The 27189-nt window shown below is 38.2% G+C and overlaps 1 protein-coding gene across 2 annotated transcripts; it reads left to right on the top strand.

Annotated features, from left to right (window-relative positions):
- The first annotated feature begins 740 nt into the window (after positions 1-740).
- LOC137235451 (transcription factor Sox-5-like) lies at positions 741-24993 on the top strand. 2 transcript variants are annotated; one of them, XM_067758455.1, is made up of 3 exons: positions 741-993; positions 22413-22584; positions 22657-24993. In XM_067758455.1, the coding sequence occupies exon 3, from the start codon at positions 22755-22757 to the stop codon at positions 24873-24875; it is 2121 nt and encodes a 706-aa protein (XP_067614556.1). In that variant the 5' UTR covers positions 741-993; positions 22413-22584; positions 22657-22754; the 3' UTR covers positions 24876-24993. The 2 variants fall into 2 exon arrangements, with proteins under 2 accessions (XP_067614556.1, XP_067614555.1); XM_067758454.1 differs by having other exon boundaries at positions 22413-24993.
- The last annotated feature ends 2196 nt before the right edge of the window (positions 24994-27189 follow it).

Below are 27189 nucleotides of genomic sequence, written 5' to 3'. Positions count from 1 at the left end.
AAGTGGACAAGCAAAATATATTTTATAAGGGCCTGAAATAATTCAATGAACTTCCTAATGGGTTGGGGTCAAAATTCTGCTTTTTTGGAAATTTTGCATTCATAATTCCGGAAGTCGAAACACCGGAAATCAATATTATGGAAGTCAATATTCTGGAAAAGGCCGATCGAACACCGGCTACGGCATGTACAGTAATTATGCGTAGAACACCTTTCTGCATAGGCGGTCTTCGGCCGCGCTTATAAAAATAACCCTGAGCTACGCCATGCCAAGTCCGGGTGTGTGGTATAACCGTGGCTACCGCCACGGTGATGTCCTTCTGCGTAGTGGGTGTACCTCTGTGCAGGCGGCTTCAGCCGCACTTTAAAAAAATAACCCTTAGCCGATCCAACACCGGCTTCGCCATGCCATGATTCCGGAATTTTGAATTCCAGAATTTTGTCGACCCAGAATTTTGAATTCCAGAATTTTGTCGACCCAGAATTTTGATTCCGGAATTTTGACTTCAGAATTCTGATTTTACAATTTTGACCGTTTCCCCTTCCTAATCACATAAAAAGTAGTAATAACTTCAATACTTTTAAAAAAAGTTTATTGGAACATTGTAAAACCCTTCCAATAAGATAAAGTTTTTCTCCTTTTATTTTTTTACATATATATCCGATACTGGAGCGCGAAAAGGCAATGGTAATATTGGTAGCAGCAAAATACAATGCACCCGGCCCTAAGGAAAAGAAAATCGGTCGCCACCTGTAACTCCAGACAGTTCCAACAACTAATTTCGCTGGAATTTGGTATTTTCAGCCTATATTTACTATTGCTGATCGGAATCGCTCGCATTCCGACAGAACAACGTCAGACGGGTCTGCTAGTTGTTGACATAAACCGAGAAATCGAAACTTTTGATAGTGGCGACAGTGTGCAATACACGGCTAGCACATGTCTGAAATTCCAAGAAGTTACGGTTGATGATGTCATATTGGTAGCTAAAAGGTTAAAAAATATATATATCTATTTCAATTATTTATACAAATATTATACTATGTGTAGCTAGAGACTTTTTTCAATTGGATTATTTCGATTGATTACTCGCTATACACCGTTTAAATTTTTTTTGCTCATTTCTTTTGCCAATCGCTTGATATTTTAATTTCTGGATAAATCCGGAAAGTAATTCGCGATGCTACAGTACATACTTATTACAGAGCTATTTGATAATACAAACTTTTTTTAAATTACGCATTTATTTTTTTGAGCAGGTATTCGCTTGAGACTTTTTTTTCTGGATAATTTCAGAAAATTACTCGCGACATACCGTTGTTAGGGAATGTTAATAATACACAATTTTTCTTTGAAAATTTTAGCTTTTTTTCTTGTTCTACATACATCTGTTAGCTAAATAAAATTGTCTCACCGGACAAGTGTCTATATCTTTATATTTTCTATTTATATATGTAAGTCCTCGTAATCGCACAATTTATATTTAAGTTTCGGTAAAAACAAAAGAAGTTAGGAGAACGAATTTTGTTCGACTTTGCAAACATGTTATTACAAATACAAAACAACTTTATTTTATTTTATTTTCTTTACGTCGTTGAACATATTGAGGTTTTGCTAAAATTTGCAGGGGCTAAGCTAGCTTTAGAGCTTAGTAGTTGAGTTTTAATTTTTCTAAATATACAAACACACTTATTTTTCTGATATATCCCAAATTTAACCATTTCGACCCATTATGTCTCTCCGGCACAGTTGCGAGAATTTGTTGGAATTAGGCGCACAGGACAACGAGAAAGTAGATACGTCGGGGGTTGCTGACGGTAATCCGTCCAATTTAATCACCAGACAGGGAAGTATGTCTAACGCATCACATAACAGAAATCGTGGAGGCGGTAGGTCTCGAATAATGACTCGATCCGTCACCCTAAATCGGAATTTATTAAACACCAATAGGGCCAACACCCTTTACTCTCCTAGAGCGGGAAACCATACCCTTTACTCTACTAGAGCGGGAAACCATACCCTTAACTCTCTTAGAGCCAGAAACCATACTAATCCTACTCCTCCCAGTTTACGAGTCGTAGAAGAAGAAGCACGAACACGTCAGCTTATTCAGGAATCCTTAAGCGATTTTCGCGAACAAATAACTACACAGATAGGAAACGAGCTAAGTACGTTGCTGGCTAAATTAAATGTTGGGGGAAACATCGAACCATCCCGAACAGCCCCACATCCAGACTGGCCACGAAATACGTCACTTAGCAACGAACGATCACAAGCAAATACACGTCAGTCAGATGAGCGTTCCTGGGATACCCCGACTGTCCAAGTCACTAAAATTATTTCTAGCTGGCACATCCGTTTCACCGGAACGGCAGGTGAAATGCCGGTAGAGGACTTTATCTACAGAGTAAACTCCTTGACGGGACAGTCCCTAAATGGCGACTTCGATCTTTTGTGCCAACATGCCCATATGCTGTTTAGCGGTAATGCACAAGCGTGGTTTTGGCGTTGCCACTGTCAGTTAGACAACATCACCTGGAAACAACTTTGTGAAGGACTCAGACAGAAATACAAAGACCATCTCAATGACTTCGATCGCAAGGAGAACATGCGGCGACGAAAGCAAAAGCCACATGAGTCCTTTGATCAATTCCTGGACGATATGTTGTCAATGAATGATCGATTGCGTATTCCAATGTCCGATAACGAGTTAATAGAAACTATGTTAAGGAACCTTAAGCCGGAGCTTAGGCATGAACTACTCCATTTAGAAATCGAGGATGTAGCGATGCTTCGCAAAGAATGCCATAAGCATGAAAATTTCTTCGCAAATTTTAATAATGCTCGTCGTGAATTACCGAAAAGACAAGTAGCTGACTTGTTCGAAACAGGTGATGAACCCAAGGGAAATGACGAAGGAGCTGCGATTATATCGGAAGTAGATATATCCAAATACAAGTGTTGGAACTATGATAAAATAGGTCATAGATACCAAGACTACACAAGCACGACACGACGAATATTTTGTTACGGTTGCGGGATCATAAATACTTACAAACCTAACTGTCCGAATTACCAAAAGGCAGCGGGAAACGCGAAAGCGGATATCCGTCTTCGTGGATATCCACAACCCAATCAGCCTCGGAGCCAAATCGTCTAAAGGTACTGTCAAAATCTCCGGACAACCCTGAGCAGACCGTAGAAAGCACCAAATTTAGACCATTGGTCCCATTTCATGTCAGATGGAGGGAGTATCAGAAGCGACGCGCCGAATTATTTTCAAACATACAACTACCTAGATCGCGATCAACTAGGCGTATGAGGGATTTTTGGTCCAACAGAAGAATTTATAATTAGTTGTTATAGAAGAAGCTCCAAACTCGTCTTGGTCTTCGCCGGTGGTTTTGATCGAGAAGCCTGGAAAAGTTCGTTTCTGTCTAGATTCGCGAAGAGTAAACGAGGTGACTGTTAAGGATGCATATCCAATCCCAAACATTGATGGGTTGCTAAGCGGGCTTCCCCCAGTTCATTTCATTTTCAAAATTGATCTGATAGATGCATTCTGGCAGATCAATTTGGAAAAGCAATCACGGGAGAAGACTGTCTTCACAGTCCCTAAAAGGCCATTATATCAATTCACAAGGATGGCTTTTGGATTGTGTAATGCGCCACAAACTATGTGCAGGCTTATGGGCAAAGTGATTCCGTATTATTTAAAATCTAATATATTTGTTTATCTTGATGATCTTCTGATAGTATCGTCTTCTTTTAACGAGCACTTACTAAACATGTCCGAAGTCTCCACTTTATTGCGGAAAGCTGGCTTGACAATTAACGTTCAAAAGAGCGCATTTTGTTTAAGTCAAGTGAATTATTTAGGTTATGTGGTAGGAAACGGAACTTTTCAGGTTGACCGAGAAAAAGTAGCCGCAATCCAAGATTTCCCTGTACCAAAGACAGTGCGCCAACTTAGGAAATTTTTAGGCATGACCGGTTGGTAGAGACGGTTCATTGATGACTATTCGACCACAACATTCCATTTAACGGAACTACTTTCAAAGGAAAAGCGATTTGTATGGAATGACGATGCACCGAAGGCTTTTGATACTTTAAAAATTAAGCTGACCACGGCTCCAGTCCTAATTCACCCAAATTACCAAAAAACATTCATTTTACAATGCGATGCTAGCTCCGTAGGAATAGGTGCGTGTTTAGCTCAAGCAGATGACAATGGTCCCGAACGACCAATAGCGTATATGTCACAGAAATTAAACAAGGCGCAAAGAAATTATTCAGTTACAGAACTAGAATGCTTGGCAGTCGTGTTGGCAATAAAAAATTTTAGGATGTATATCGAGGGACACGAATTTAAAGTTGTAACGGCTCACGCCAGTTTACGTTGGCTTATGCGACAGAAAGATTTGAGTGGAAGATTAGCTAGGGGGCCATCAAACTGCAAGGATACACTTTTACCGTGGAACATCGGAAGGGCAAGGACAACGTTGTAGCAGACGCGTTATCGCGAATGTACGAAGATACGCCTTGTACTGAAATAGACGAACTCGACGTCGACGTCTTACCGGAAATAGATTTGAATTCCGAAGCATTTGATGCTCCAGACTACGAAGAATTGAAAAAGAAATACAAAGCTCCAAATTTACCTGATTATCAAATTATTAACAATTTTCTCTATCACCGAAACGAGTGTGTAACGGGCGACGAGAACGCAGACGATGGTGTGAGAAATTATATGTTCCCGTAGAACTACGCTCAGACAGAAATACAAAGACCATCTCAATGACTTCGATCGCAAGGAGAACATGCGGCGACGAAAGCAAAAGCCACATGAGTCCTTTGATCAATTCCTGGACGATATGTTGTCAATGAATGATCGATTGCGTATTCCAATGTCCGATAACGAGTTAATAGAAACTATGTTAAGGAACCTTAAGCCGGAGCTTAGGCATGAACTACACCATTTAGAAATCGAGGATGTAGCGATGCTTCGCAAAGAATGCCATAAGCATGAAAATTTCTTCGCAAATTTTAATAATGCTCGTCGTGAATTACCGAAAAGACAAGTAGCTGACTTGTTCGAAACAGGTGATGAACCCAAGGGAAATGACGAAGGAGCCGCGATTATATCGGAAGTAGATACATCCAAATACAAGTGTTGGAACTGTGATAAAATAGGTCATAGATACCAAGACTACACAAGCACGACACGACGAATATTTTGTTACGGTTGCGGGATTATAAATACTTACAAACCTAACTGTCCGAATTACCAAAAGGCAGCGGGAAACGCGAAAGCGGATATCCGTCTTCGTGGATATTCACAACCCAATCAGCCTCGGAGCCAAATCGTCTAAAGGTACTGTCAAAATCTCCGGACAACCCTGAGCAGACCGTAGAAAGCACCAAATTTAGACCATTGGTCCCATTTCATGTCAGATGGAGGGAGTATCAGAAGCGACGCGCCGAATTATTTTCAAACATACAACTACCTAGATCGCGATCAACTAGGCGTATGAGGGATTTTTGGTCCAACAGAAGAATTTAGAATTAGTTGTTATAGAAGAAGCTCCAAACTCGTCTTGGTCTTCGCCGGTGGTTTTGATCGAGAAGCCTGGAAAAGTTCGTTTCTGTCTAGATTCGCGAAGAGTAAACGAGGTGACTGTTAAGGATGCATATCCAATCCCAAACATTGATGGGTTGCTAAGCGGGCTTCCCCCAGTTCATTTCATTTTCAAAATTGATCTGATAGATGCATTCTGGCAGATCAATTTGGAAAAGCAATCACGGGAGAAGACTGCCTTCACAGTCCCTAAAAGGCCATTATATCAATTCACAAGGATGGCTTTTGGATTGTGTAATGCGCCACAAACTATGTGCAGGCTTATGGGCAAAGTGATTCCGTATTATTTAAAATCTAATATATTTGTTTATCTTGATGATCTTCTGATAGTATCGTCTTCTTTTAACGAGCACCTACTAAACATGTCCGAAGTCTCCACTTTATTGCGGAAAGCTGGCTTGACAATTAACGTTCAAAAGAGCGCATTTTGTTTAAGTCAAGTGAATTATTTAGGTTATGTGGTAGGAAACGGAACTTTTCAGGTTGACCGAGAAAAAGTAGCCGCAATCCAAGATTTCCCTGTACCAAAGACAGTGCGCCAACTTAGGAAATTTTTAGGCATGACCGGTTGGTAGAGACGGTTCATTGATGACTATTCGACCACAACATTCCATTTAACGGAACTACTTTCAAAGGAAAAGCGATTTGTATGGAATGACGATGCACCGAAGGCTTTTGATACTTTAAAAATTAAGCTGACCACGGCTCCAGTCCTAATTCACCCAAATTACCAAAAAACATTCATTTTACAATGCGATGCTAGCTCCGTAGGAATAGGTGCGTGTTTAGCTCAAGCAGATGACAATGGTCCCGAACGACCAATAGCGTATATGTCACAGAAATTAAACAAGGCGCAAAGAAATTATTCAGTTACAGAACTAGAATTCTTGGCAGTCGTGTTGGCAATAAAAAATTTTAGGATGTATATCGAGGGACACGAATTTAAAGTTGTAACGGCTCACGCCAGTTTAAGTTGGCTTATGCGACAGAAAGATTTGAGTGGAAGATTAGCTAGGGGGCCATCAAACTGCAAGGATACACTTTTACCGTGGAACATCGGAAGGGCAAGGACAACGTTGTAGCAGACGCGTTATCGCGAATGTACGAAGATACGCCTTGTACTGAAATAGACGAACTCGACGTCGACGTCTTACCGGAAATAGATTTGAATTCCGAAGCATTTGATGCTCCAGACTACGAAGAATTGGAAAAGAAATACAAAGCTCCAAATTTACCTGATTATCAAATTATTAACAATTTTCTCTATCACCGAAACGAGTGTGTAACGGGCGACGAGAACGCAGACGATGGTGTGAGAAATTATATGTTCCCGTAGAACTACGTTCAAAACTTATAAAAGCTGCTCATGATCAACCAACATCAGCGCATGGTGGTATAGCCAAAACGGTGGAACGCATCGGAAGAAAATTTTTCTGGCCAGGCATGATCGTGCAGATTAGAGATTATATAAAGAACTGTCAAAGCTGCCAAACTTCGAAAGCGCCAATACAATGTCTTCGACCCCCAATAGGAAATCAATTACTTTCAGACAGACCCTTTCAAATTTTGTATATGGATATAATCGGACCTTTTCCCCGCTCAAAAAAGGGAAACATAGGGCTGCTAATAGCATTGGATCATCTTACGAAATTTACTTTTTTGAAGCCGTTAAAGAAGTTTACATTGCGCCTGATAATAGATTATTTAAAATAAATTATATTTGATTGCTTTGGTGTTCCCGAAAGTGTTGTTACGGACAACGGAAGTCAGTTCAAGTCAGCAGACTTTGACCGCTTCCTTAAACAGTGTGGTATTGCACACACCTTCACAGCCATATATTCGCCGCAATCAAACGCTTCTGAAAGAGTAAATCGCTCAATTAACGAAGCCTTGAGAGCCTATATTCGCAAAGATCAGCGCGAGTGGGATTTGTTCACCAGCAGCATTAATTGCTCCCTTCGAAATAGGATCCATCAATCTCTAGGGTATACACCGTATTATTCAGCATTTGGGCAACATATAATAACCCATTCCAAAGATTATGAAATTTTGCGACATCTAAATCTCAGAAACGAGGGTGGAACAAAACCTTTGCGAGCTGATACTTTCCAGATCATTAGGGAAAACATAAAAACAAACCTTGGTAAAGCGCATCAACGTAACGCAGTTAGATACAACTTAAGAACTAGACCTAGAAATTTGAAGTTGGCCAAATAGTAAACAGACGGAATTTTGTACAAAGCAACCAAGCAGCATATTTTAACGCTAAACTAGCTCCAACCGGGGTAAAGGCGCGCATAAAAGAACGAAAAGGAAACTGTTATTACATTGTGGAAGATATGAATGGAAAAGAAGTGGGAACATTCCATGCCAAGGACTTATGGTAGTTGAAAGAAACTTAAAAGCACTGATTCGAAATTTTATTTACCTTTTATTGTGTTTGTTACCTCACCTATATTCAGCTATATTGATTGTTTTCCACACGTACACAAGAGTACGTGCGTCAACACCAATATACCTGTGTTGTGAGGGCGAGTTAACATCACCCATAAACAAACATGCACAGATACGAGTTAACAGCGCCATCAATGTTGCTGACATACGCCGTCTCAGCCATAGCAACATTAAGCCCTGTTGCTAAACATATCGGCACTTCCAACAAGGTACAGTGTGAGACGAAATAAGGCTGACAAGTATACATGTGTTTGGTTAGGTGTCTATTCGAACTATAGGCGGATATCGTATGATTTTTGGTACCGAAAGGAGGAATGCCCCAGTAGGTTCAGCCCAAAAACAAGTGAATATAGAATGAGTTAGTTCGAAAACAATAATCAGGTGATCACTAATGCAATTTATGGTAATAAGAAATTAGTTCGAAAACAACGAAAAGACCACCAATGCAATTCCAATGAAAACAGCAGCTTCAACTAAAGGAGACAAATGAGAAGAAGTCAGTTCCGGACATAATCGCAATCTATGCGGTCAGGAGTTATAGTTCTCCGGGAAAATAAAAAAATACTCTAACCATCGTTAGAAATAAAGTGACAGTTCTAAAAACTTAAATAAATATAAACCCCTTTAAATGTTTTGTCGGGAATGTAATAACCTCGGTATAGCCAGTAAAACCGTTTATTCTCGTCGGCGAAATTATAAACTCTAAAACAATATAGTTAAAATATCTGCCGATCATATATATATATTGTAACAAATTTACTTGCAAATCCTCTTATATGCCCTTTTGCTAAGTTCGTATCACTAAACTGTTGAATAAATGACTCCAATATTGTATAATGGAAAAATGGCCTTTATTAAAGTACTTCACAATAACACTTATACTTTGCTACTAGCTGGCTTAATAACCAAACTGATTGATAGCTCAAATGAAACTCTACTATCCAAAATAATACTGATATTGCTCGCTAGATAGCGTCTGAATCGAAACTTCCCATAGCGCCTCTACCGCTTATGCTTTATACTCTGTGATTTCTTCGTGGCAACTTCTAGGCGCTTCCAGAATTTTACTTAGTTTTAAATTTCTCAGCTACAACTATAGATGTATAATTTCTCATTTGCGTAATACTTGCCCAAATTATTGCCCTCTCTTGTGACAACTCAGATAAGATATGTGCATGTGTTTGCGCATTGACTCTTAGCTGCTCGTATACATACATGGTACATATGTGTAGACGCAATTATTGTTTCGTTTATGTAGATACATAATGATTGAATTATTGATGTGAATTCACGTCACTGCTTAGCATCGTCTTAGAGATAGCAGCACCCCTTAGTTTTGCTAATATTCGTAACACGGCCCTCCACCTAAGTCTGATCGTCCCGATCAGACAAATCTCCCGATCTAAACGCCGCTAGCATCTCCAAATGTACCACTCTTCTACTCCGTGGTTTCCCAGTGGTTTGTATGCTGTAGATAGTATCACTGATCTTCTTCACAACTTTGTACGGGCCTTCCCAACTGCACCGAAATTTGGCTGGAACACCTTTCCGCCAAGAAACCTTCAGAATTTTTGTTCTCGTTGTACCTGCGTTTCATCTTACTACTCATTATTCTTTATCGTTCGCTCGCACTCTGTTGTTTGGCCAATGAACTACTTCGTAGAGCTTGCGCTGGACGAATTTGCTTTGCATAATCAGTATCGTTCCCACGTTTCCCCACAGTAGTGCGCTCTGGCTTGAAACTACCCTCGCATTCTTTCTGGGAAATTCGTTGCTTCGGTTTTGTGCGTCCATTAGGTTTTGTCCATGCCAGTATTTCTCTCGCAGGTACTTTTGACTTTGATTTATTTGGCCCATTCGCTCTATCAACCTTTGCCTTTGACTTTCGTGGCCTTTGTCGAGTCCTTTCCACCAGTACCCTATTACTGCTGAACCCTTTCTCCAAACTGAAGTTAAGTGGTATATCCTGGTTCTTATAATGCATCACCCTGATTTGCATATCGATCTTGATGTCATGGTCAACCAAGAAGTCCACTCCCAATATGGCTTCATCAACGATCTCTGCCACAACGAATTTGTGTAGAACCATGACCTCCCCAATTAAGACTTCACATACCACTTCTCCCTGGACTTGGTTATACTCGCCAGTAATCGTACGCAATCTTGCTCCAGGTAATGGCTTTACTTTCCTGTTGACCAAATCAGATCTGATCAAGGAATGAGATGCGCCTTATCTACAGTCAGTACACGCTCCTTGCCATCCACATTTCCTTTTACGGTAAGACTGCTCGATTTCCTTCCAGTTTGCGAGATAGGTATCACACGGCATTCAATAGCTGGGGCAAGTTCTAGATCCTTACATTTGACTCGCTCTTGTTTATCTCCTCCATCTTTGCGTTTACGATCAGCCAAGTTGGAACTACCATGACCGGTGCTGCAATGACGTGCAATATGACTTGGGTTACCACACTTGAAACACTTCATAACTCCGGCATCGTTTTGTTGTAATCCCTTCAGTGCTTCCAAAATTGTGTCTACCCAATCTGGCCTTTCCACTTCCACACGATGAGCTTTTATGCGGGCTTACTCAAAAGTGACGCTGTTTGCTGAGTCAGTGCATGGGATACCGTTTCAGCAAATGTTGGCTTTGGGTTCGCGTATGTGGCTCGCTTCGTTTCGACGTCCCGTATGCCGTTAATAAAGCTCTGAATCTTTACCCTTTCAGTGTATTCCACGGGTGCGTCCGCATTTGCAAGATGAGCCAATCTTTCAACATCCGAGGCAAACTCCTGCAAAGTCTCATTCGCTCTTTGGTGACGGTTTTGCAGCTCAATTTGGAATATCTGTTTTCTATGCTCGCTTCCATAACGTCTCTCGACAGCGGCCATCAATGCTTCATAGCTGTTCCGCTCGTACTCTGGAATAGTCTGTAAGATTTCGGCAGCTGGCCCTTTCAATGCTACGAATAGAGCAGCAACTTTATCTGCAGCATTCCAGTTGTTCACTGCTGACGTCTTCTCAAATTGAAGCTTGAATACCTCGAAAGGAACAGAGCCGTCAAAAGATGGACTTTTTACCTTCGGATTGCTCGCAGGAACAGCTGGGCGATTTAGTTGTAACTGTTGCATAAGACCTTTCAACGCTTCTATCTCGGCATCAATTTTGTCCTCGAGTTGTAAAATTTTTGCATCCTGTCTTCCAGTTTCGCAAAGAGCTGCGATGATACTTGTTCCGAAATTTTTGTCGCCATTCCAGATATACGTGCCTCTTGCGCTTCCAGTTGAGATGACATATATGTCTTCTGTTCTTCCAATTGAGATCAAATTTGCGACGCCATTTCTGAAATGCGTGCCTCCTGTGACTCCAGCTGAGATGCCATTGTCGATGTTTGTACAGATATTGTGCTCGTCATTGTCTGAGGTGTTTCGTTTTTTTCTTCCATTTTTGTTGTTGTTTTGTCGCTATCATAACGAAAGACATACTCCTCAGCATTGTAGATTCCTTCTGTTGAAGACATGATCGAGTTTTCGGACTAAGTCCGCCCCCTCCGTCTGGCAACACCCGGCCAGTGCGGCCAAGCGCAGGCAGTGCAGCTCAGCTGTGGCTTGCCAACCACCACCGCGCAATTTATCAATCTAAAACGATGTTGCTACCCGAGACCTCAGAGCCCAAGCGCTCACTCTCAATAAGGTAGGCGAAATGGACCATGTTAAAAACCCCATGTGGTGAAATTTTCTATACTAAATAAGAGGTGGCTACACGCTGCCAAAACGTCAGAGCCCTAGTGCTCACAAAAGTGCGAGTCGTCTTCAACGCATCAAGTGAAGCCCGGTGGTTTTAGATAAACTAAAAAATTGAGAGTGAGCGCGGTGGTGGTTGGCAAGCCACAGCTGAGCTACACTGCCTGCGCTTGGCCGCACTGGCCGGGTGTTGCCAGACGGAGGGGGCGGACTTAGTCCGAAAACTCGATCATGTCTTCAACACCTTCAAATATCATAGCTACACTTAGTCGTTTTTGTAGCTGGGATTTATCGCCAGAAGTAGCCAATCCACGGACTTCCATGTGTTTGTGCATTGACTCTTAGCTGCTCGTATACATACATGGTACATATGTGTAGACGCAATTATTGTTTCGTTTATGTAGATACATAATGATTGAATTATTGATGTGAATTTACGTCACTGCTTAGCATCGGCTTAGAGATAGCAGCACCCCTTAGTTTTGCTAATATTCGTAACAATATATATATATATATATAAATATTTATAATGTGACTGTGGTTTTAAACACAAAAAGCTTTGAATGGATGAAAATGTGTCAGGCCTTTGAGTCCAATTGGGTCATGTCGTTGAAGTTATAAATCTTCTTTCGCCAAAGACATTTGCAAAACCGAGAAAAAAAAAAAGAATAAACGAGGTTGTATGAAATATTGTTGAGAGGACTTAAGCAAGATCCGTAAAGGACGCAAAAGGCTTAGTTAATCTGAAAAATGAAAGAGAAAGAAAAGTTACCATTGAACAACAAGTTAAAGAAAATCGCCTTTCTGAAAAGTTAAGAAAAATTTGAAAGTTGAAAATCGAAACTAATAAATCTACATACTATGCCATTTGTACGAAAGATCAGCAAACCTTAGCGCGGACCAGTATCATCACCAGTAAGGATAGGCAACGTCGAAATGGGACAAGCCGAAAATTATAAATTTATTTAATTAAGTGATTGGGTTGGTAAGGTAGGAAAAAGGGTTAGGAAAATTTTGTGAAATGAAGTAAAATTTAAATCGGAAATAATTACATAAATATTTGAAGTTAAAAAAATTTGGTACAAATACTTCAATAGTTAAAGTGGAAAGTGCGTTTAAGTAATTAAATAAATAACCATAAAATTATATGTGTATAGAGATACCTAAAAGGAAAAAAATAAGATAATACAAAAAGAAATTGTTGGTATTAATTTTAAAGGTCTACGAATCCCCGACAACTGGCCAGTGGTCGGAGGAACCGGAAACCAGAAATTAATGTGGGTAACAAATTTTTATTTACTAAATTTTTTCCATTTATAATTTTATAAAAATAAATAAATTTTGGATTAACGTTATTTTTCTTTATGAAAGTAATATTTTCGCTTTATTGCAAATTTTAGCTTATGTAGAGCAAGTCCATATGTATTTTGATTCAATAAATATATTTTGAATTTAATAACTTTGTTTGATGTGGATAATCGCATTTGCTATTGATAATGCATTTGTATACACACTTGAGTATATACATATGTATGTACATGTATATATATTAACATGACCATATTTGTTTATACATTTTGTCGTTTTCGTGTTTAAACTCTCTCGCCACTTAATCAGTGTCAAAAGTTAGGCCTACGAACATATAAGTTTTTAAGTTTAATATGAAATAATATCGCCTAAATTATGTAATATTTAAATATTTACATTTAAAAATTTGTGTAAAGAAATTAGTTAATAGTCAGCATTTAATATCTACTTATGTTTCACATTTTCGATGGTAATATTGTGGAACGTAAGAGCGAATGGAGAGTTAGGTTTTTGAACATGCTTATGAACATGTTGATATCGCATATGGTTTAGATCAGCGTTCGATAGCTTTGTTGTATTGCTAAATTAGGTTTCTATAGTTATCAAGCAACATTAACAATAATATGAAATACATAAATGGAAAATGTATGTAAATGGTTGCATGCACATACAAATGTAAAAATCGCTATTTAGGAAAGGTAATCAACTTAAAACTAAGTAAATATGAATAAAATGTCATTTTGAATTTGTTAACATAAGATAACGATGGAGTAGATTTTATTTAATTGTGTGAGAGGCAATATAGGGAAAAATGTGCTAAGAGAGACATGGTAGGAGTACTCTTAGCAGGCTGGGTGGGTAAAGAGACGGAGAGGCAAATTACAGCGGAAGCCCTCCTAGACATCCGGTGAGTGGGTATTTTGGTAGCTGATATGTGTCCTTTAAAGGTAGTTGTAGGTCAGTTTAGTTCGGTTTTAGTTTTCTTTGTGTTATTTCCCGTACTTGAGAAGAAAACTTTCCTCGTAGTTCCAAACAACCACTTTCATCTGCGCACTACGCAAAGTAAGAATCTCTGTGTATTATTTATTTTCTTGTGCCGACCCGAAAGTCAGTGTAGCAGCAAGAACCCCACCCCATCCGCTGAAGCATACCTGGTTGACCTTAAACAGAGTATGCTCCTTGAACTCTATACCTATACGGTCGGGTAGGCAATCTATGGTTCGACCCCGTACTGTGGCACTGCCTATTAATGTCCTTTGGGTCTTTTGTTGTAGTAAGGCTGGCTGTTCATTCCTTGATAAGAAATGTCGGCTAAGTGTTGGGCAACATGGACCGACTGGTTCGTTACACGTTTGAGCGTCGTAAACTGGACAGCGGTCCCAACCAATATTGATTTTCCTGCATTTCAACACGTCTTCATAGTATTTGTGCTCAATCTCAATGACTGCATTGATATATGAAGCTCTGTTTTCCTTCTTTGATTTAATAACTCTTACACATTTCATTTTAGCATCTCGCAAAAACACATTTTGGTTGGTGGTTACCAACAATTTCCTCCTCAGGATGCTCAGTATTAATGTTAGTTACCATGATTTTAGGAAAATATACTTTCGGTTCAGCTATGTTGTAATTACTTTTATCTAGCCTTTCTGTTAGAGTGTCCTTAATTTTATCCTTATCACTAGCTGACTTCGCACTAATAATTATTGTACCATTGTTTCTATTTTGGACTCTACCTATATTCAAATTGAATGGATCGATTTTATTCAAGTCCGCTTTTGTTTTCTCTAAGGCTTGTTTTACCTTGGGTTTAATTACTATTGGATGAATTCCCTTAGCAATATTGGCATATGAATTGACTTCCTTAGCAGTAACAGCTTTATTTTGGTTTGCAACCTTTTTAACTTCTCTTTAATTTCCTCCTTTTGCTTATTAAAGGCTTCATTTGGGGTATTGATCTTATTAAGCATTTCTTTATTTGCTTTGCAAAAACTGTCTACATTTTTAATCAACTCTAATTTTCCGTGTTCACCCTGTTTATATTATTCACAATTCTTTTCATCTCTCTTTCGCTGTGCGTTATGGATGCGCTTATCTCCCTTTTGCGTTCACTCAACATTTTTTCAAGTTCACCCTTTTGTTCCCTTAAATTTGCTTTGTTAATTTCTGAAATAGAGAGTATTTCTCTGAGGGCATCATCTACATTGCAGATATATGTCATACAACCATCGCACATAAATTTTAAAAATTGGCAGCCTTGCAAGCAGTTCATGCTATATTCGTCCATAGATGCACATGCAATTGTTTTGTGATATACTTTACCACACACACCCTCGTATACCTGTCTCCTCCTTTATTTTTTGTGGCATTTATCGCACGTCTCCATTCTCTTTTATTTTTCTGTTTTCACTGTTATATACATATATATATATGTAGAACTGAACAAGCAAAATATATTTTAGCACAATAACAATTGAAAATTTCACTTTAATGTTTATTTGTATACAAAAACACTTTAATTTTTGAATGTTGGTACATCACCTGCTGTAACTATATGTTATGTACTTTTGTGTACTTAACGCCTAGAACTTAAGACTTTTCGCTTTCTTTAATACACGTCCGTCCGCCTTTAGATCAATTTATATACAAAATTGTGAACGGCGTCTTTGCAGGTGCAGTGTAATAACTCCCAAATTAAATAACTCCATTGAAATAACTCCCAATGAAATAAGTCCCAATAAAAATGAAATAACTCCCAAAGAAGGAAATGAAATAACTCCCAATATTTGCCAGTTATTTCATAATGAAACCACAAGTCCCCAAAAAAAAAAAAACGAAATAACTCCCGAATGAAATAAGTCCCAAAAAAATTAAATAAATCCCAAATCAAAAATTGAAATGGTATCTTTATACTATATAGTCAGTTACAATGATATTTGAAAAATACAGCAAACTATTATGTACATATGTAAAAGTTACAATTACAAGAAAACGTGAATAGTGTCGTCGAAGTAAACGTAATTTATTTTAAAAAATCGCATTTTTTTATGAAATTAACATAATTTATTAAAAGTAAAAAATAAAAGGAACAAGTCTGCGTAGAACACCTTTCTGCATAGGCGGTCTTCGGCCGCGCTTATAAAAAATAACCCTGGGCTACGATGCCAAGTCCGGGCAGAATTACTGTACATCGCGCGATTTTTTATTCAAAATTTTCTATTTTTTATAAAATAAATAAATAGAGTTGAAAGAAAAAGGTCAATTTTCCTCGTTGGTACTATTTAAAAATTTTTCATTCGTTGGAACAATGTAAAGCATCTGGTACCACCAAGTAGCAGTGAATTTGATAAAATGGCTGTATGCTTGTGTTCGCGGAAAGTAAACAAATAAATCATTAAATTTTACAATAATACGGGAATTTAAACAAATGAAAATAGTTGATTGTGGTTTTATAAACATTATAAAGTGTACTTATGTATAAAATTCTTGTGAAAGTGTTCGTATGTAGATAAAAAGTGATAGTTATACCATGCTAACTTTAACTACTAATTACTAGTAAATTGTTAATAACAATTAAAAATTACTTACTGATTCTCGTTGGGGTACTCCCTGAGAACCTATGTGCAAAATTTAAAAGTTCAAGCCCCTTTCGTTTACGAATAAAACCAATTGCTCCCTTAATGTATAGCCGAGCCATAGAAACTGTTAGAGAACGTCAAAGTTTGACAAAATTGTATTTTTAAGAAAATGAAATAACTCCCAACAAAAATGAAGTAACTCCCAATGCCTGAATTACAAACAATGAAGTAAGTTCCAATAAAAATGAAATAACTCCCAATCTCAACAAATTATGAAATAACTCCCAAAGAAACTTTATTGGGGATTACTTCATTTGGAAGTTATTTCATTATGAAATAATTACCAGCAAACATTATGAAATAAGTCTCAATGAATTGGAAGCTATTTCATAATGAAATAAGTCCCAATTTTTATGGAAAATATTTGGGAGTTATTTCATTTTTTTGTTGGGAGTTATTGCATTTGGGAGTTATTTCACTACACCGTCTTTGCAAACTCAACCATAATACCACGCAACGTTATGTTGATAAAATGCAATGCTATATTATTTGTTCAATGTATGAGTAAATTGTCTTTTTGGTGAATTTCGTTGATATGGTGATTTGTTTTTGTGACTTTCGTTTACTGAATACCGAAATCATCTCAAGTCAAAAAAATTGTCTCTAAAGGAAAATCTCAAATTTAGAGACTTGAGATGAGACTGAATTACAGAATTCCGCCGTTAATCTAAGTAGCAGCGGCAAATGAAAACTGTTTTGAGCATCTGACAACGGACTAACTTCTCTTACCGACATTGGTGGCTTTCTTCCACGCTTTTTGGCACTTGACTGATACTTGATGTCACTACATACCATTGCTGGTGAGCAACCAATGATACTTACACTTCCACATAAGTTTGGTTATCAGCGAACAATTTTTTTATGAGGGAGGGCCCCTCAAGTGTGTAATTCACATTACTGAATAAGGAGCAAAAATTATTTGCCCATTAGTTGTAGAAAATCAATTAAATAAAGAAGCCTCACTGTTTTTTTAATTTTTCCTAAAGATAGGCGCGATAATACTAATTTTTTAAATTTTCTACACACTACTAAGATTTTGACTGTGGCGTAAACTACAGATCTCACGCTATGATATCTTTTAGGAGACTAGATATACTACCATGACGTCATCTATATTTATTTAAAGTCCTAGACACTTCCTCTATTAGATCGGAGTACTTAGAAGTTCCTTCTGAAGTTTACAACCTTAGGAGTAACTTGCTTCCATCGGTATAAATCCCGCATGCTAGGACGTCTCACTTCAGAAGCTTTTATTCATACACGTCGTGCAAAATATTCAACTCTCTCCCTGCTTCTGTACAGGTCATAAGAAATCTTAACCTATTTCAAAAGAAAATGAAAATGTATCTGGTTAGTTTTAGCCACCACGATCTAGAAGCCTTGCTGAGGACGTTGTTGTAAACCATATCTAATTTCTGTATCTATATCAATTGTTTCTCTATCGTAACCTTAACTAATTATCTGAATTATTCTATAATATTATTAATAATTATACACCCCACACTAAAAAAAAATTTTACTACGTGAACTGGCATTTAACACTATTTTAAAATTTAATATAAACAAGTAAGGAAGGCTAAGTTCGGGTGTAACCGAACATTACATACTCAGTTGAGAGCTATGGAGACAAAATAAGGAAAATCACCATGTAGGAAAATGAACCTAGGGTAACCCTGGAATGTGGTTGTATGACATGTGTTTCAAATGGAAGGTATTAAAGAGTATTTTAAGAGAGAGTAGGCCATATTTCTATGGATGGGCGCCATTTAGGGATATCGCCATAAAGGTGGACCAGGGCTGACTCTAGAATTTGTTTGTACGATATGGGTATCAAATGAAAGGTGTTACTGAGCATTTTAAGAGGGAGTGGGCCTTAGGTCTATCGGTGGACGCCTTTTCGAGATATCGCCAATAAGGTGGACCAGGGGTGACTCTAGAATGTGTTTGTACGATATGGGTATCAAATGAAAGGTGGTAATGAGTATTTTAAAAGGGAATGGGCTTTAGCTCTATAGGTGAACGCCTTTTCGAGAAATCGCCATAAAGGTGACTCTAGAATATGTTTCTACGATATGGGTATCAAATGAAAGCTGTTAATGAGTATTTTGAAAAGGAGTGATCTTTAGTTCCATAGGTGGACGCCGTTTCGAGATATCGCCATAAAGGTGGACCAGGGGTGTCTCTAGAATGTGTTTGTACGATATGGGAATCAAATGAAAGGTGTTACTGAGCATTTTAAGAGGGAGTGGGCATTAGGTCTATAGGTGGACGCCTTTTCGAAATTTCGCCATTAGGGTGGGCCAGGGGTGACTCTAGAATGTGTTTGTATGATATGGGTATCAAATGAAAGATGGTAATGAGTATTTTAAAAGGGAGTAATCCTTAGTTCTATAGGTGGACGCCTTTTCGAGATATCGCCATAAAGGTGGACCAAGGGTGACTCTAGAATATTTGTACGATATGGGTATCAAACGAAATGTGTTACTGAGCATTTTAAGAGGGAGTGGGCATGAGGTCTATAGGTGGACGCCTTTTCGAGATATCGTCATTAGGGTGGGCCAGGGGTGACTCTAGAATGTGTTTGTACGATATGGGTATCAAACGAAAAGTGTTACTGAGCATTTTAAGAGGGAGTGGGCATTAGGTCTATAGGTGGACGCCTTTTCGAGATATCGCCATTAGGGTGGGCCAGGGGTGACTCTAGAATGTTTGTACGATATGGGTATCAAACGAAAGGTGTTACTGAGCATTTTAAGAGGGAGTGGGCATTAGGTCTATAGGTGGACGCCTTTTCGAGATATCGCAATTAGGGTGGGCCAGGGGTGACTCTAGAATGAGTTTGTACGATATCGGTATCAAATGAAAGGTGGTAATGAGTATTATAAAAGGGAGTATTCCTTAGTTCTATAGGTGGACGCCTTTTCGAGATATCGCCATAAAGGTGGACCAAGGGTGACTCTAGAATGTTTGTACGATATGGGTATCAAACGAAAGGTGTTACTGAGCATTTTAAGAGGGAGTGGGCATTAGGTCTATAGGTGGACGCCTTTTCGAGATACCGCCATTAGGGTGGGCCAGGGGTGACTCTAGAATGTGTTTGTACGATATGGATATCAAATTAAAGGTATTAATTAGGGTTTAAAAGCGAGTGGCACTTAGATGTATATGTGAAGGCGTTCTCGCGATATCGACCAAAATGTAGACCAGGTGATGCAGAAAATCATCTGTCGGGTACTGCTAATTTATTTATGTATGCAATACCACTAACAGTATTCCTGCCAAGATTCCAAGGGCTGTTGATTTCGCCTTGTGGAACTTTTTCATTTTATTCTACTTAATATGGTAGGTGTCACACCCATTTTACAAAGTTTTTTCCAAAGTTATATTTTGCGTCAATAATCCAATCCAGTTACCATGTTTCATCCCTTTTTTCGTATTTGGTATAGAATTATGGCATTTTTTTCATTTTTCGTAATTTTCGATATCGATAAAGTGGGCGTGGTTATGGTCGGATTTCGGCCATTTTTTATACCAAGATAAAGTGAGTTCAGATAAGTACGTGGGCTAAGTTTAGTAAAGATATATCGGTTTTTGCTCAAGTTATTGTGTTAACGGCCGAGCGGAAGGACAGACGGTGGACTTTGTATAAAAACTGGGCGTGGCTTCCACCGATTTCGCCCATTTTCACAGAGAACAGTTAGCGTCATAGAACCTATGCCCCTACCAAATTTGAGAAGGATTGGTAAATTTTTGTTCGACTTATGGCATTAAAAGTATTCTAGACAAACTAAATGAAAATGGGCGGAGCCACGCCCATTTTGAAATTTTCTTTTATTTTTGTATTTTGTTGCATCATATCATTACTGGAGTTGAATTTTGACTTAATTTACTTATATACAGTAGAGATATTAAATTGTTTGTTAAAATTTGAATTAAAAAAATTTTTTTTTTTAAAAAGTGGGCGTGTTCTTCATCCAATTTTGCTAATTTTTATTTAGCACATATATAGTAATAGTAGTAACGTTCCTGTCAAATTTCATCATGATATCTTCAACGACTGCCAAATTACAGCTTGCAAAACTTTTAAATTACCTTCTTGTAAAAGTGGGCGGTGCCACGCCCATTGTCCAACATCTTACTAATTTTCTATTCTGCGTCATAACGTCAACCCATCTACCAAGTTTCATCGCTTTAACCGCCTTTGGCAATGAATTATCGCATTTTTTCGGTTTTTCGAAATTTTCGATATCGAAAAAGTGGGCGTGGTTATAGTCCGATATCGTTCATTTTAAATAGCGATCTGAGATGAGTGCCCAGGAAACAACATACCAAATTTCATCAAGATACCTCAAAATTTACTCAAGTTATCGTGTTAACGGACAGACGGACGGACGGACATGGCTCAATCAAATTTTTTTTCGATACTGATGATTTTGATATATGGAAGTCTATATCTATCTCGATTCCTTTATACCTGTACAACCAACCGTTATCCAATCAAAGTTAATATACTCTGTGAGCTCTGCTCAACTGAGTATAAAAATGCCATGTACTTTTCTTTTGCTATATAGTAATAGTGCTCTTTCAATATTATTAGTTATTTAAAGTAAGCATTAAGAAAATGTTTAATCAAAAAAAAAAAAAAAAAAAAGCCGTTGCCACTAAAATTTCACACAAATTTAACAAAACCAACACGTTTGTTCTTGTATTTAACAGTGTACTATGTATGTACATATATAGTGATGAATAGATACATGTCAAAACATTTGTTCAGATTTATAATGCATTTTACATTACTACTTGATAAAACAAATACATACTTTAAAACAAGAAATGTGCCTTATAATGTCAAAAAGTTAAAAAAAAAGCGAATTTAATATTCCAATTTGTAAGTGAACATGAAAATTGCTTTAATTCATTCGAATCCACCGAAATTGCTGTCGTTGTGACGTAGGTACTAATTGGAATTCCCAAAATAGAGACCACGCGCGACTTTTGACCGATGTAGCAGATAGAATTAATCAAAACAAACTAAATACATATGCTTTTTTTTCAAACGGGCCAAAGTCCAACGTAAATATTTTATTTCAAATATTTAATTATTTTTTCATTGCTTTGGACATCAAAAATATATTTTGCAATTATCATTACAGTTTTACAACCACATGAAACCGATACTTGTATCGACTACTACGGCGTACTAGCTGGACCCGTGCGCATTTTGCCCAACCAATATAAAAGTCTCTTATCATTCTATCAATCAATTAAAACTTACAGCTTGCATTGCCATCTGGCGTATGGTAGCAACTGACGGTAATGAAGTGCAAATATTCACAATAGTGCCATATTATAAATAGATTTCTTTGTGTGCTCGAAATCGTTTATTTTTAACAAATTATTTTAATAAAATATAGCTAAGCAAAAGCACTACGACCAAAAGCTAGCTAATAGCCCGAATCTCCATCTTTACAACCAAAACTTTATTTATAGATTTGGATTCCAAATAAGAGCGCAAAAGGGACCCGTACATAAAAACAGCAATTAGAAATATTATATATGATTAGGAAACTATTTATAACAGAGTAACTAATTATATGTGGTTTAACGTACTCGAATTATTTTTTTTTTTTGCAGGCACAACTTGAGGGCATAGCATACATTTCCTATTCTTTTCCGTATCCACAAAATTTTCCATACAACTCACAACATAATTGTCACCAAAGCGTACATCAGAAGTGAACCTCGCAGGTCGACACAGCAGCAATTTAAGTGATACCACAGCAATAACCATCTTTGCTGTAAAACTGTAAGCAAAACGTCGAATAAAAACTTTTGTCCTACAAAATTCATCATTTACTTACAATTTCCATTTACTTAGTTAATATTTTGCGACCATCACCTCGAAGTACTCTCAAAGCTTAAAGCGTGTCCGCTAAACATAAAAAAATTGAAAAAGCGTTTGTAGCAGTACAACCTATGTGGTCAACAGCGGCAGTTGCCGCTGCGCATATACATGCTGCTTTTGCTGCCGCCGCTGCTGTTGCCAGTGGAAAAAAAACAAACATCCTCGCAAACAGTAGTTGTGCTTCAATCCCCAGTGAGAGAACAAAGAGTGTAAACACGGAACGTCTTACCTGCATTAATGTGTGCAAAACTATAAAAGACAGTACTCACAGTGTAAATGATATAAACTGTTCACAGCCGAAAACGTTTAATCATTTAAATCCAACAGATATTCCATCAGCATCTACATCAGCGCTAATGTTAACGTACGCGAGCCATAGTGCCGATGTTACTCCTCCAGAATCACCATTGGATCAAGTTAATAAATACGAAGATTTTTCGATGGACTCTAACGACGCTATTTATTCTAAACAATGTTTGCCATCTCCTCTTAATGAAGAATTGCTTCAACCTGGAATGTGCGATAATGAAGGAGTTGCTGAGAAGACTGAAGGAAAAGATGATATACGCCAAGCCGATGCACCACTTAATTTGTCAAAACATAAGATTGCGAAGTATCCATCACCCATAGCTTTTACCTCTAACGCTCCTGCTTTGCAAGTTCAAAAAGAAGTCATTTCATCTATGCCATGGTCAGCATCAGAAGGAAGCTTGTCCGTTGTTGCTCCTACCATTGATAGTAACAATACCTGTTCACATTTGAAGGATCCTATGCGAGCATCATCTGCAGTAGCTGTGGTTGCCATAGGCGGCTTGCCATGCCAATTCTTGTCTTATGCAACTAAGAATCAAATGAAAAATAATGCAAATATAACAGTACCATGTACGTCGCCCAGCATTAATCAGGCTCATAATATGTCTATGGAAAGTAGAGGAAATATTTCCGATTGTAGAATATGGAATGTAGCTGTGAGTAGTTCAGAAGAGACAACAACATCCACCGCCTTACAAACCAACACTAATCAACCGCAGTCAAACAAGCAATCATTAAATGTAGCTCCCATTGTTCAAATTACTCAAAGCAGTAGTGCCGACGGCAGTAATCATGAAGAAGATTTGACTATGGAAAATATATGCTTTACAAATACATCCAGGGATATTGATTATATATCAAGATGTGGTGATAATACGGATCAGGCGAATTTATTCACGGATCATGGGGCAATAGTGATGAAATCAGGGCAAGCACAGCAAAAGAGTAGGCATCATCATAACCACCACCACCTTGCAAAGACCTTACATGCTTCCCATAATTTGGTGTTGCAACCTATGCAATCGCGTAAAAGATATCAGCAAAAAAATCAAGAACATAAACAAGAAGTTAGCGTGATGGAATCGATTGATTTCAACTATGACGTTATCTGTAAAAAGAAAACCTCACTGCTGACTTCAACCAGCGCACAATTACCTGGAAATATAGGCCACACTAAGCCACATATAAAGCGTCCAATGAATGCTTTCATGGTGTGGGCCAAAGACGAGCGTCGCAAAATCTTAAAGGCTTGTCCTGATATGCATAATTCTAATATTTCCAAAATTCTGGGAGCTCGTTGGAAAGCTATGTCAAACTCAGACAAACAGCCATACTATGAAGAACAGTCGCGACTGTCTAAATTACATATGGAACAACATCCAGATTATCGCTATAGGCCACGTCCGAAACGAACTTGTATAGTTGATGGCAAAAAGATGCGTATTTCGGAATATAAAATGTTGATGCGTAATAGACGAGCAGAACTGCGTCAGTTATGGTGCCGAGGTCAAGTCGCTGGAGGCGGAATAACTGATAGGGGTAATGGTTGTGCCAGCGTATCTAATGTAAGAAATACTTCTGCTCTCCTCAACGCTACAGACATGATTGTTAGTGGCAAGCACTCAAAACCACCACAAACAGCTTTTCGCTTTCAAGAGATATGTCATTCGGTTACCGTCTCAGCCACATCAGCATCAATGACGGCATGTGCCAGCCAATTAAACAATTCTAGTACTATAACAGAAGGTGGGTCCTCGTCATCTGTAAAGGACATGCTATCGCATAGTAGCAATTACTACTATCCGCCAGGTAGTGAGTCTCCTTCGGGATTTTCATCCGAAGGTAACACTCCCAGTTTCAGTTCACGTGATGATGATTGAAAAATTTGTACAAAAATTCAAAATCAAAAAGTAAACACAAAACTAAACAAGACAGTTAATAGAAAAATAAAAAATATATAATTACTGAGTCATACCTTCAATAAAATATCTAACATTACGTAACAATTTTATAAAAATCGTGTAACTGGTAAAGCATATGCGGTGGGTCTATGTAGTTGAATAATATAAAAGTAGTAGGCACGATGTGCAAATCCTTCTCGGTTCATCCTTCCATATTTTCTGTTTTGAAATTACTAGGCATGTTTTGCTAATGATGCAGCAATTTTTATTCCCTTTATATAAGCTTCGTTTTATGATTTGCTTGAGTCATGCAACTTGTAATAGGCTTTAGGACCGGATGGCAATTAAGCATGAGATCGTGAAAACTCAAAAAATCGTCTGAACTGCGAAATTCTGCTATCGAGTTTTAAGGAAGTCCCCAAAAACCCAGCGACGAGAAACTTTGAACCAAGCTTTAGTTTGTAATATTTAGGATACAACAGTTTTGCAAATGGTACAGGGATCGAGTAATTTGGAGATATAAAGAAAGTCCATTTACAAAATGTTGAATCTTAGAGCTATACTCCCGAAACTAAAAAATATGCTTCAGAACCCCATGACAATGCAACATGAGGGGAAACAAATTTAACTAGATAGCCCAGCGATAGTGAAAGTTCAAAAAATCTTCCGAACTTGGAAATTGTGCTTTCATGATTTAAGGAACTTTCCTATAACCCAGGGACCTGAAACCTTGAAAGCAGTTTTGGGATCTATTATATTGTGATATTAAGGATAAAGGAGTATTCTAGATAGTTCAGGGATTGAGATATTTAAAAAGCCCCATTTAAACAAGTTGATTCTGGCAACCGCGATTTGAGTAACTTCCCGTAGAGGTAAATTCTTCAAATTTACGACGTACTTCAGAACTCAACGAAAATTGGACACATGGGAAACAAAATTTTCTTAGGATCCTGGGATCGTGAAAATTCAAAAAACCGTTCCAACTCGTAAATATTGCTTTCGAGTTGTAAGGAACTTCCCTATAACCTAGAGACCTGAAGGTTTGAAAATGTGGAATCTTGCGACAGCTATTTGAGTAACTTCTCATAGAGCTATATACTTCGCAACTCCATGATACTGCAACATGAAGGATGGCTGGGTAGTTCAGCAATCGTGAAAATTAAAAAAATCGTTCGAACCTAAAAATGGCAAAGAGGATATCATGGAAAAGTTTCTCTACGGACATAGAGTGCTCCAGCCAAACACGGTTGAAAAAAATCCTATCAAGGGGAAACATAGTCCAGGGACTAATAAAGAAAGAGAACGGGGAATGGTCACGTAATAGTGAGGAATCCCTTGAGGTGCTTTTCGATACGCATTTCCCACCGGGAGATGGTTTAGAAGAGCCAGCAATCAGCACTCACACTTCGATCACGGAGCGGGTACTGCCGGGCTTGGTGACCGATACCAAGATCGAATGGGCAGTGAAGACATTTTCTAAGTTTAAATCGCCTTGCCCAGATGGTATATTCCCGTCCATGCTACAAGTTTCAAGTAGATCAGTTGTGGAATGGGTGCATAAGCCTGAATTATGTACCGCACTCTTGGAGAACTGCTCATGTAGCTTTCCTACCAAAGGCGGGAAAGACCGGTCCCGTGTATCTCAAAGGCTATAGACCCATTAGCTTAACATCATTTCTGCTCAAAACCTTTGAGAGGCTTATAGATATGTACATAAAGTCCAACGTGAATGAAAAGCTGCTCTCCACAACATAGCATGTGTATACCAAAGGCAAGTCGGTAGACACCGCATTGCATAGGGTGGTAATAAGCATAGATAAAACCCTGGAATATAAAGAATATGCTCTAAGAGTATTCTCAGACATTGCCGGAGCTTTCAACAATGTTTCTAAATGGGCGATTATGGATGGTCTTAATTACATTAAAGTACATCCAGCCTTAATCAGATGGATCGGCTCCATGTTAAATTGCAGGAAGATTACATCACAATCATCTGGGACGTTCATCGATGATTGGCAGCTCACCTCGATTACGCCCGTTTTCAAATGCGGAAATAAGAACGATGTGCATAACTATAGACCAATATCCAAGCTGTCCACAATCTCTAAAATTTTTGAGCATGCTGTTAATGCCAAGTTGAGTTTTGCTGTTAAATCCCTTATATCACCCCACCGGCACGGGTTTGTTGCTGATACGTCCACGGTTTCAAATCTTGCTGTTTTTAGCGAATACTGTGTAGATTCTTTCTCTGCTGGACTACAGGTTGATTGCATTTACACTGACTTTTCCAAAG

This window comes from Eurosta solidaginis, chromosome X (genome assembly GCF_040869045.1).
Source record: "Eurosta solidaginis isolate ZX-2024a chromosome X, ASM4086904v1, whole genome shotgun sequence".
In the NCBI taxonomy this organism is placed as follows: domain Eukaryota; kingdom Metazoa; phylum Arthropoda; class Insecta; order Diptera; family Tephritidae; genus Eurosta; species Eurosta solidaginis.
The sequence above is the reverse complement of the archived record's forward strand: the minus strand, read 5'-3'. Positions and strand labels throughout refer to the sequence as shown.

Bases quoted from the DNA above. Each gene is read 5' to 3' on its own strand.
- LOC137235451 (XM_067758455.1), top strand. From the start codon at position 22,755: ATGTGGTCAACAGCGGCAGTTGCCGCTGCGCATATACATGCTGCTTTT.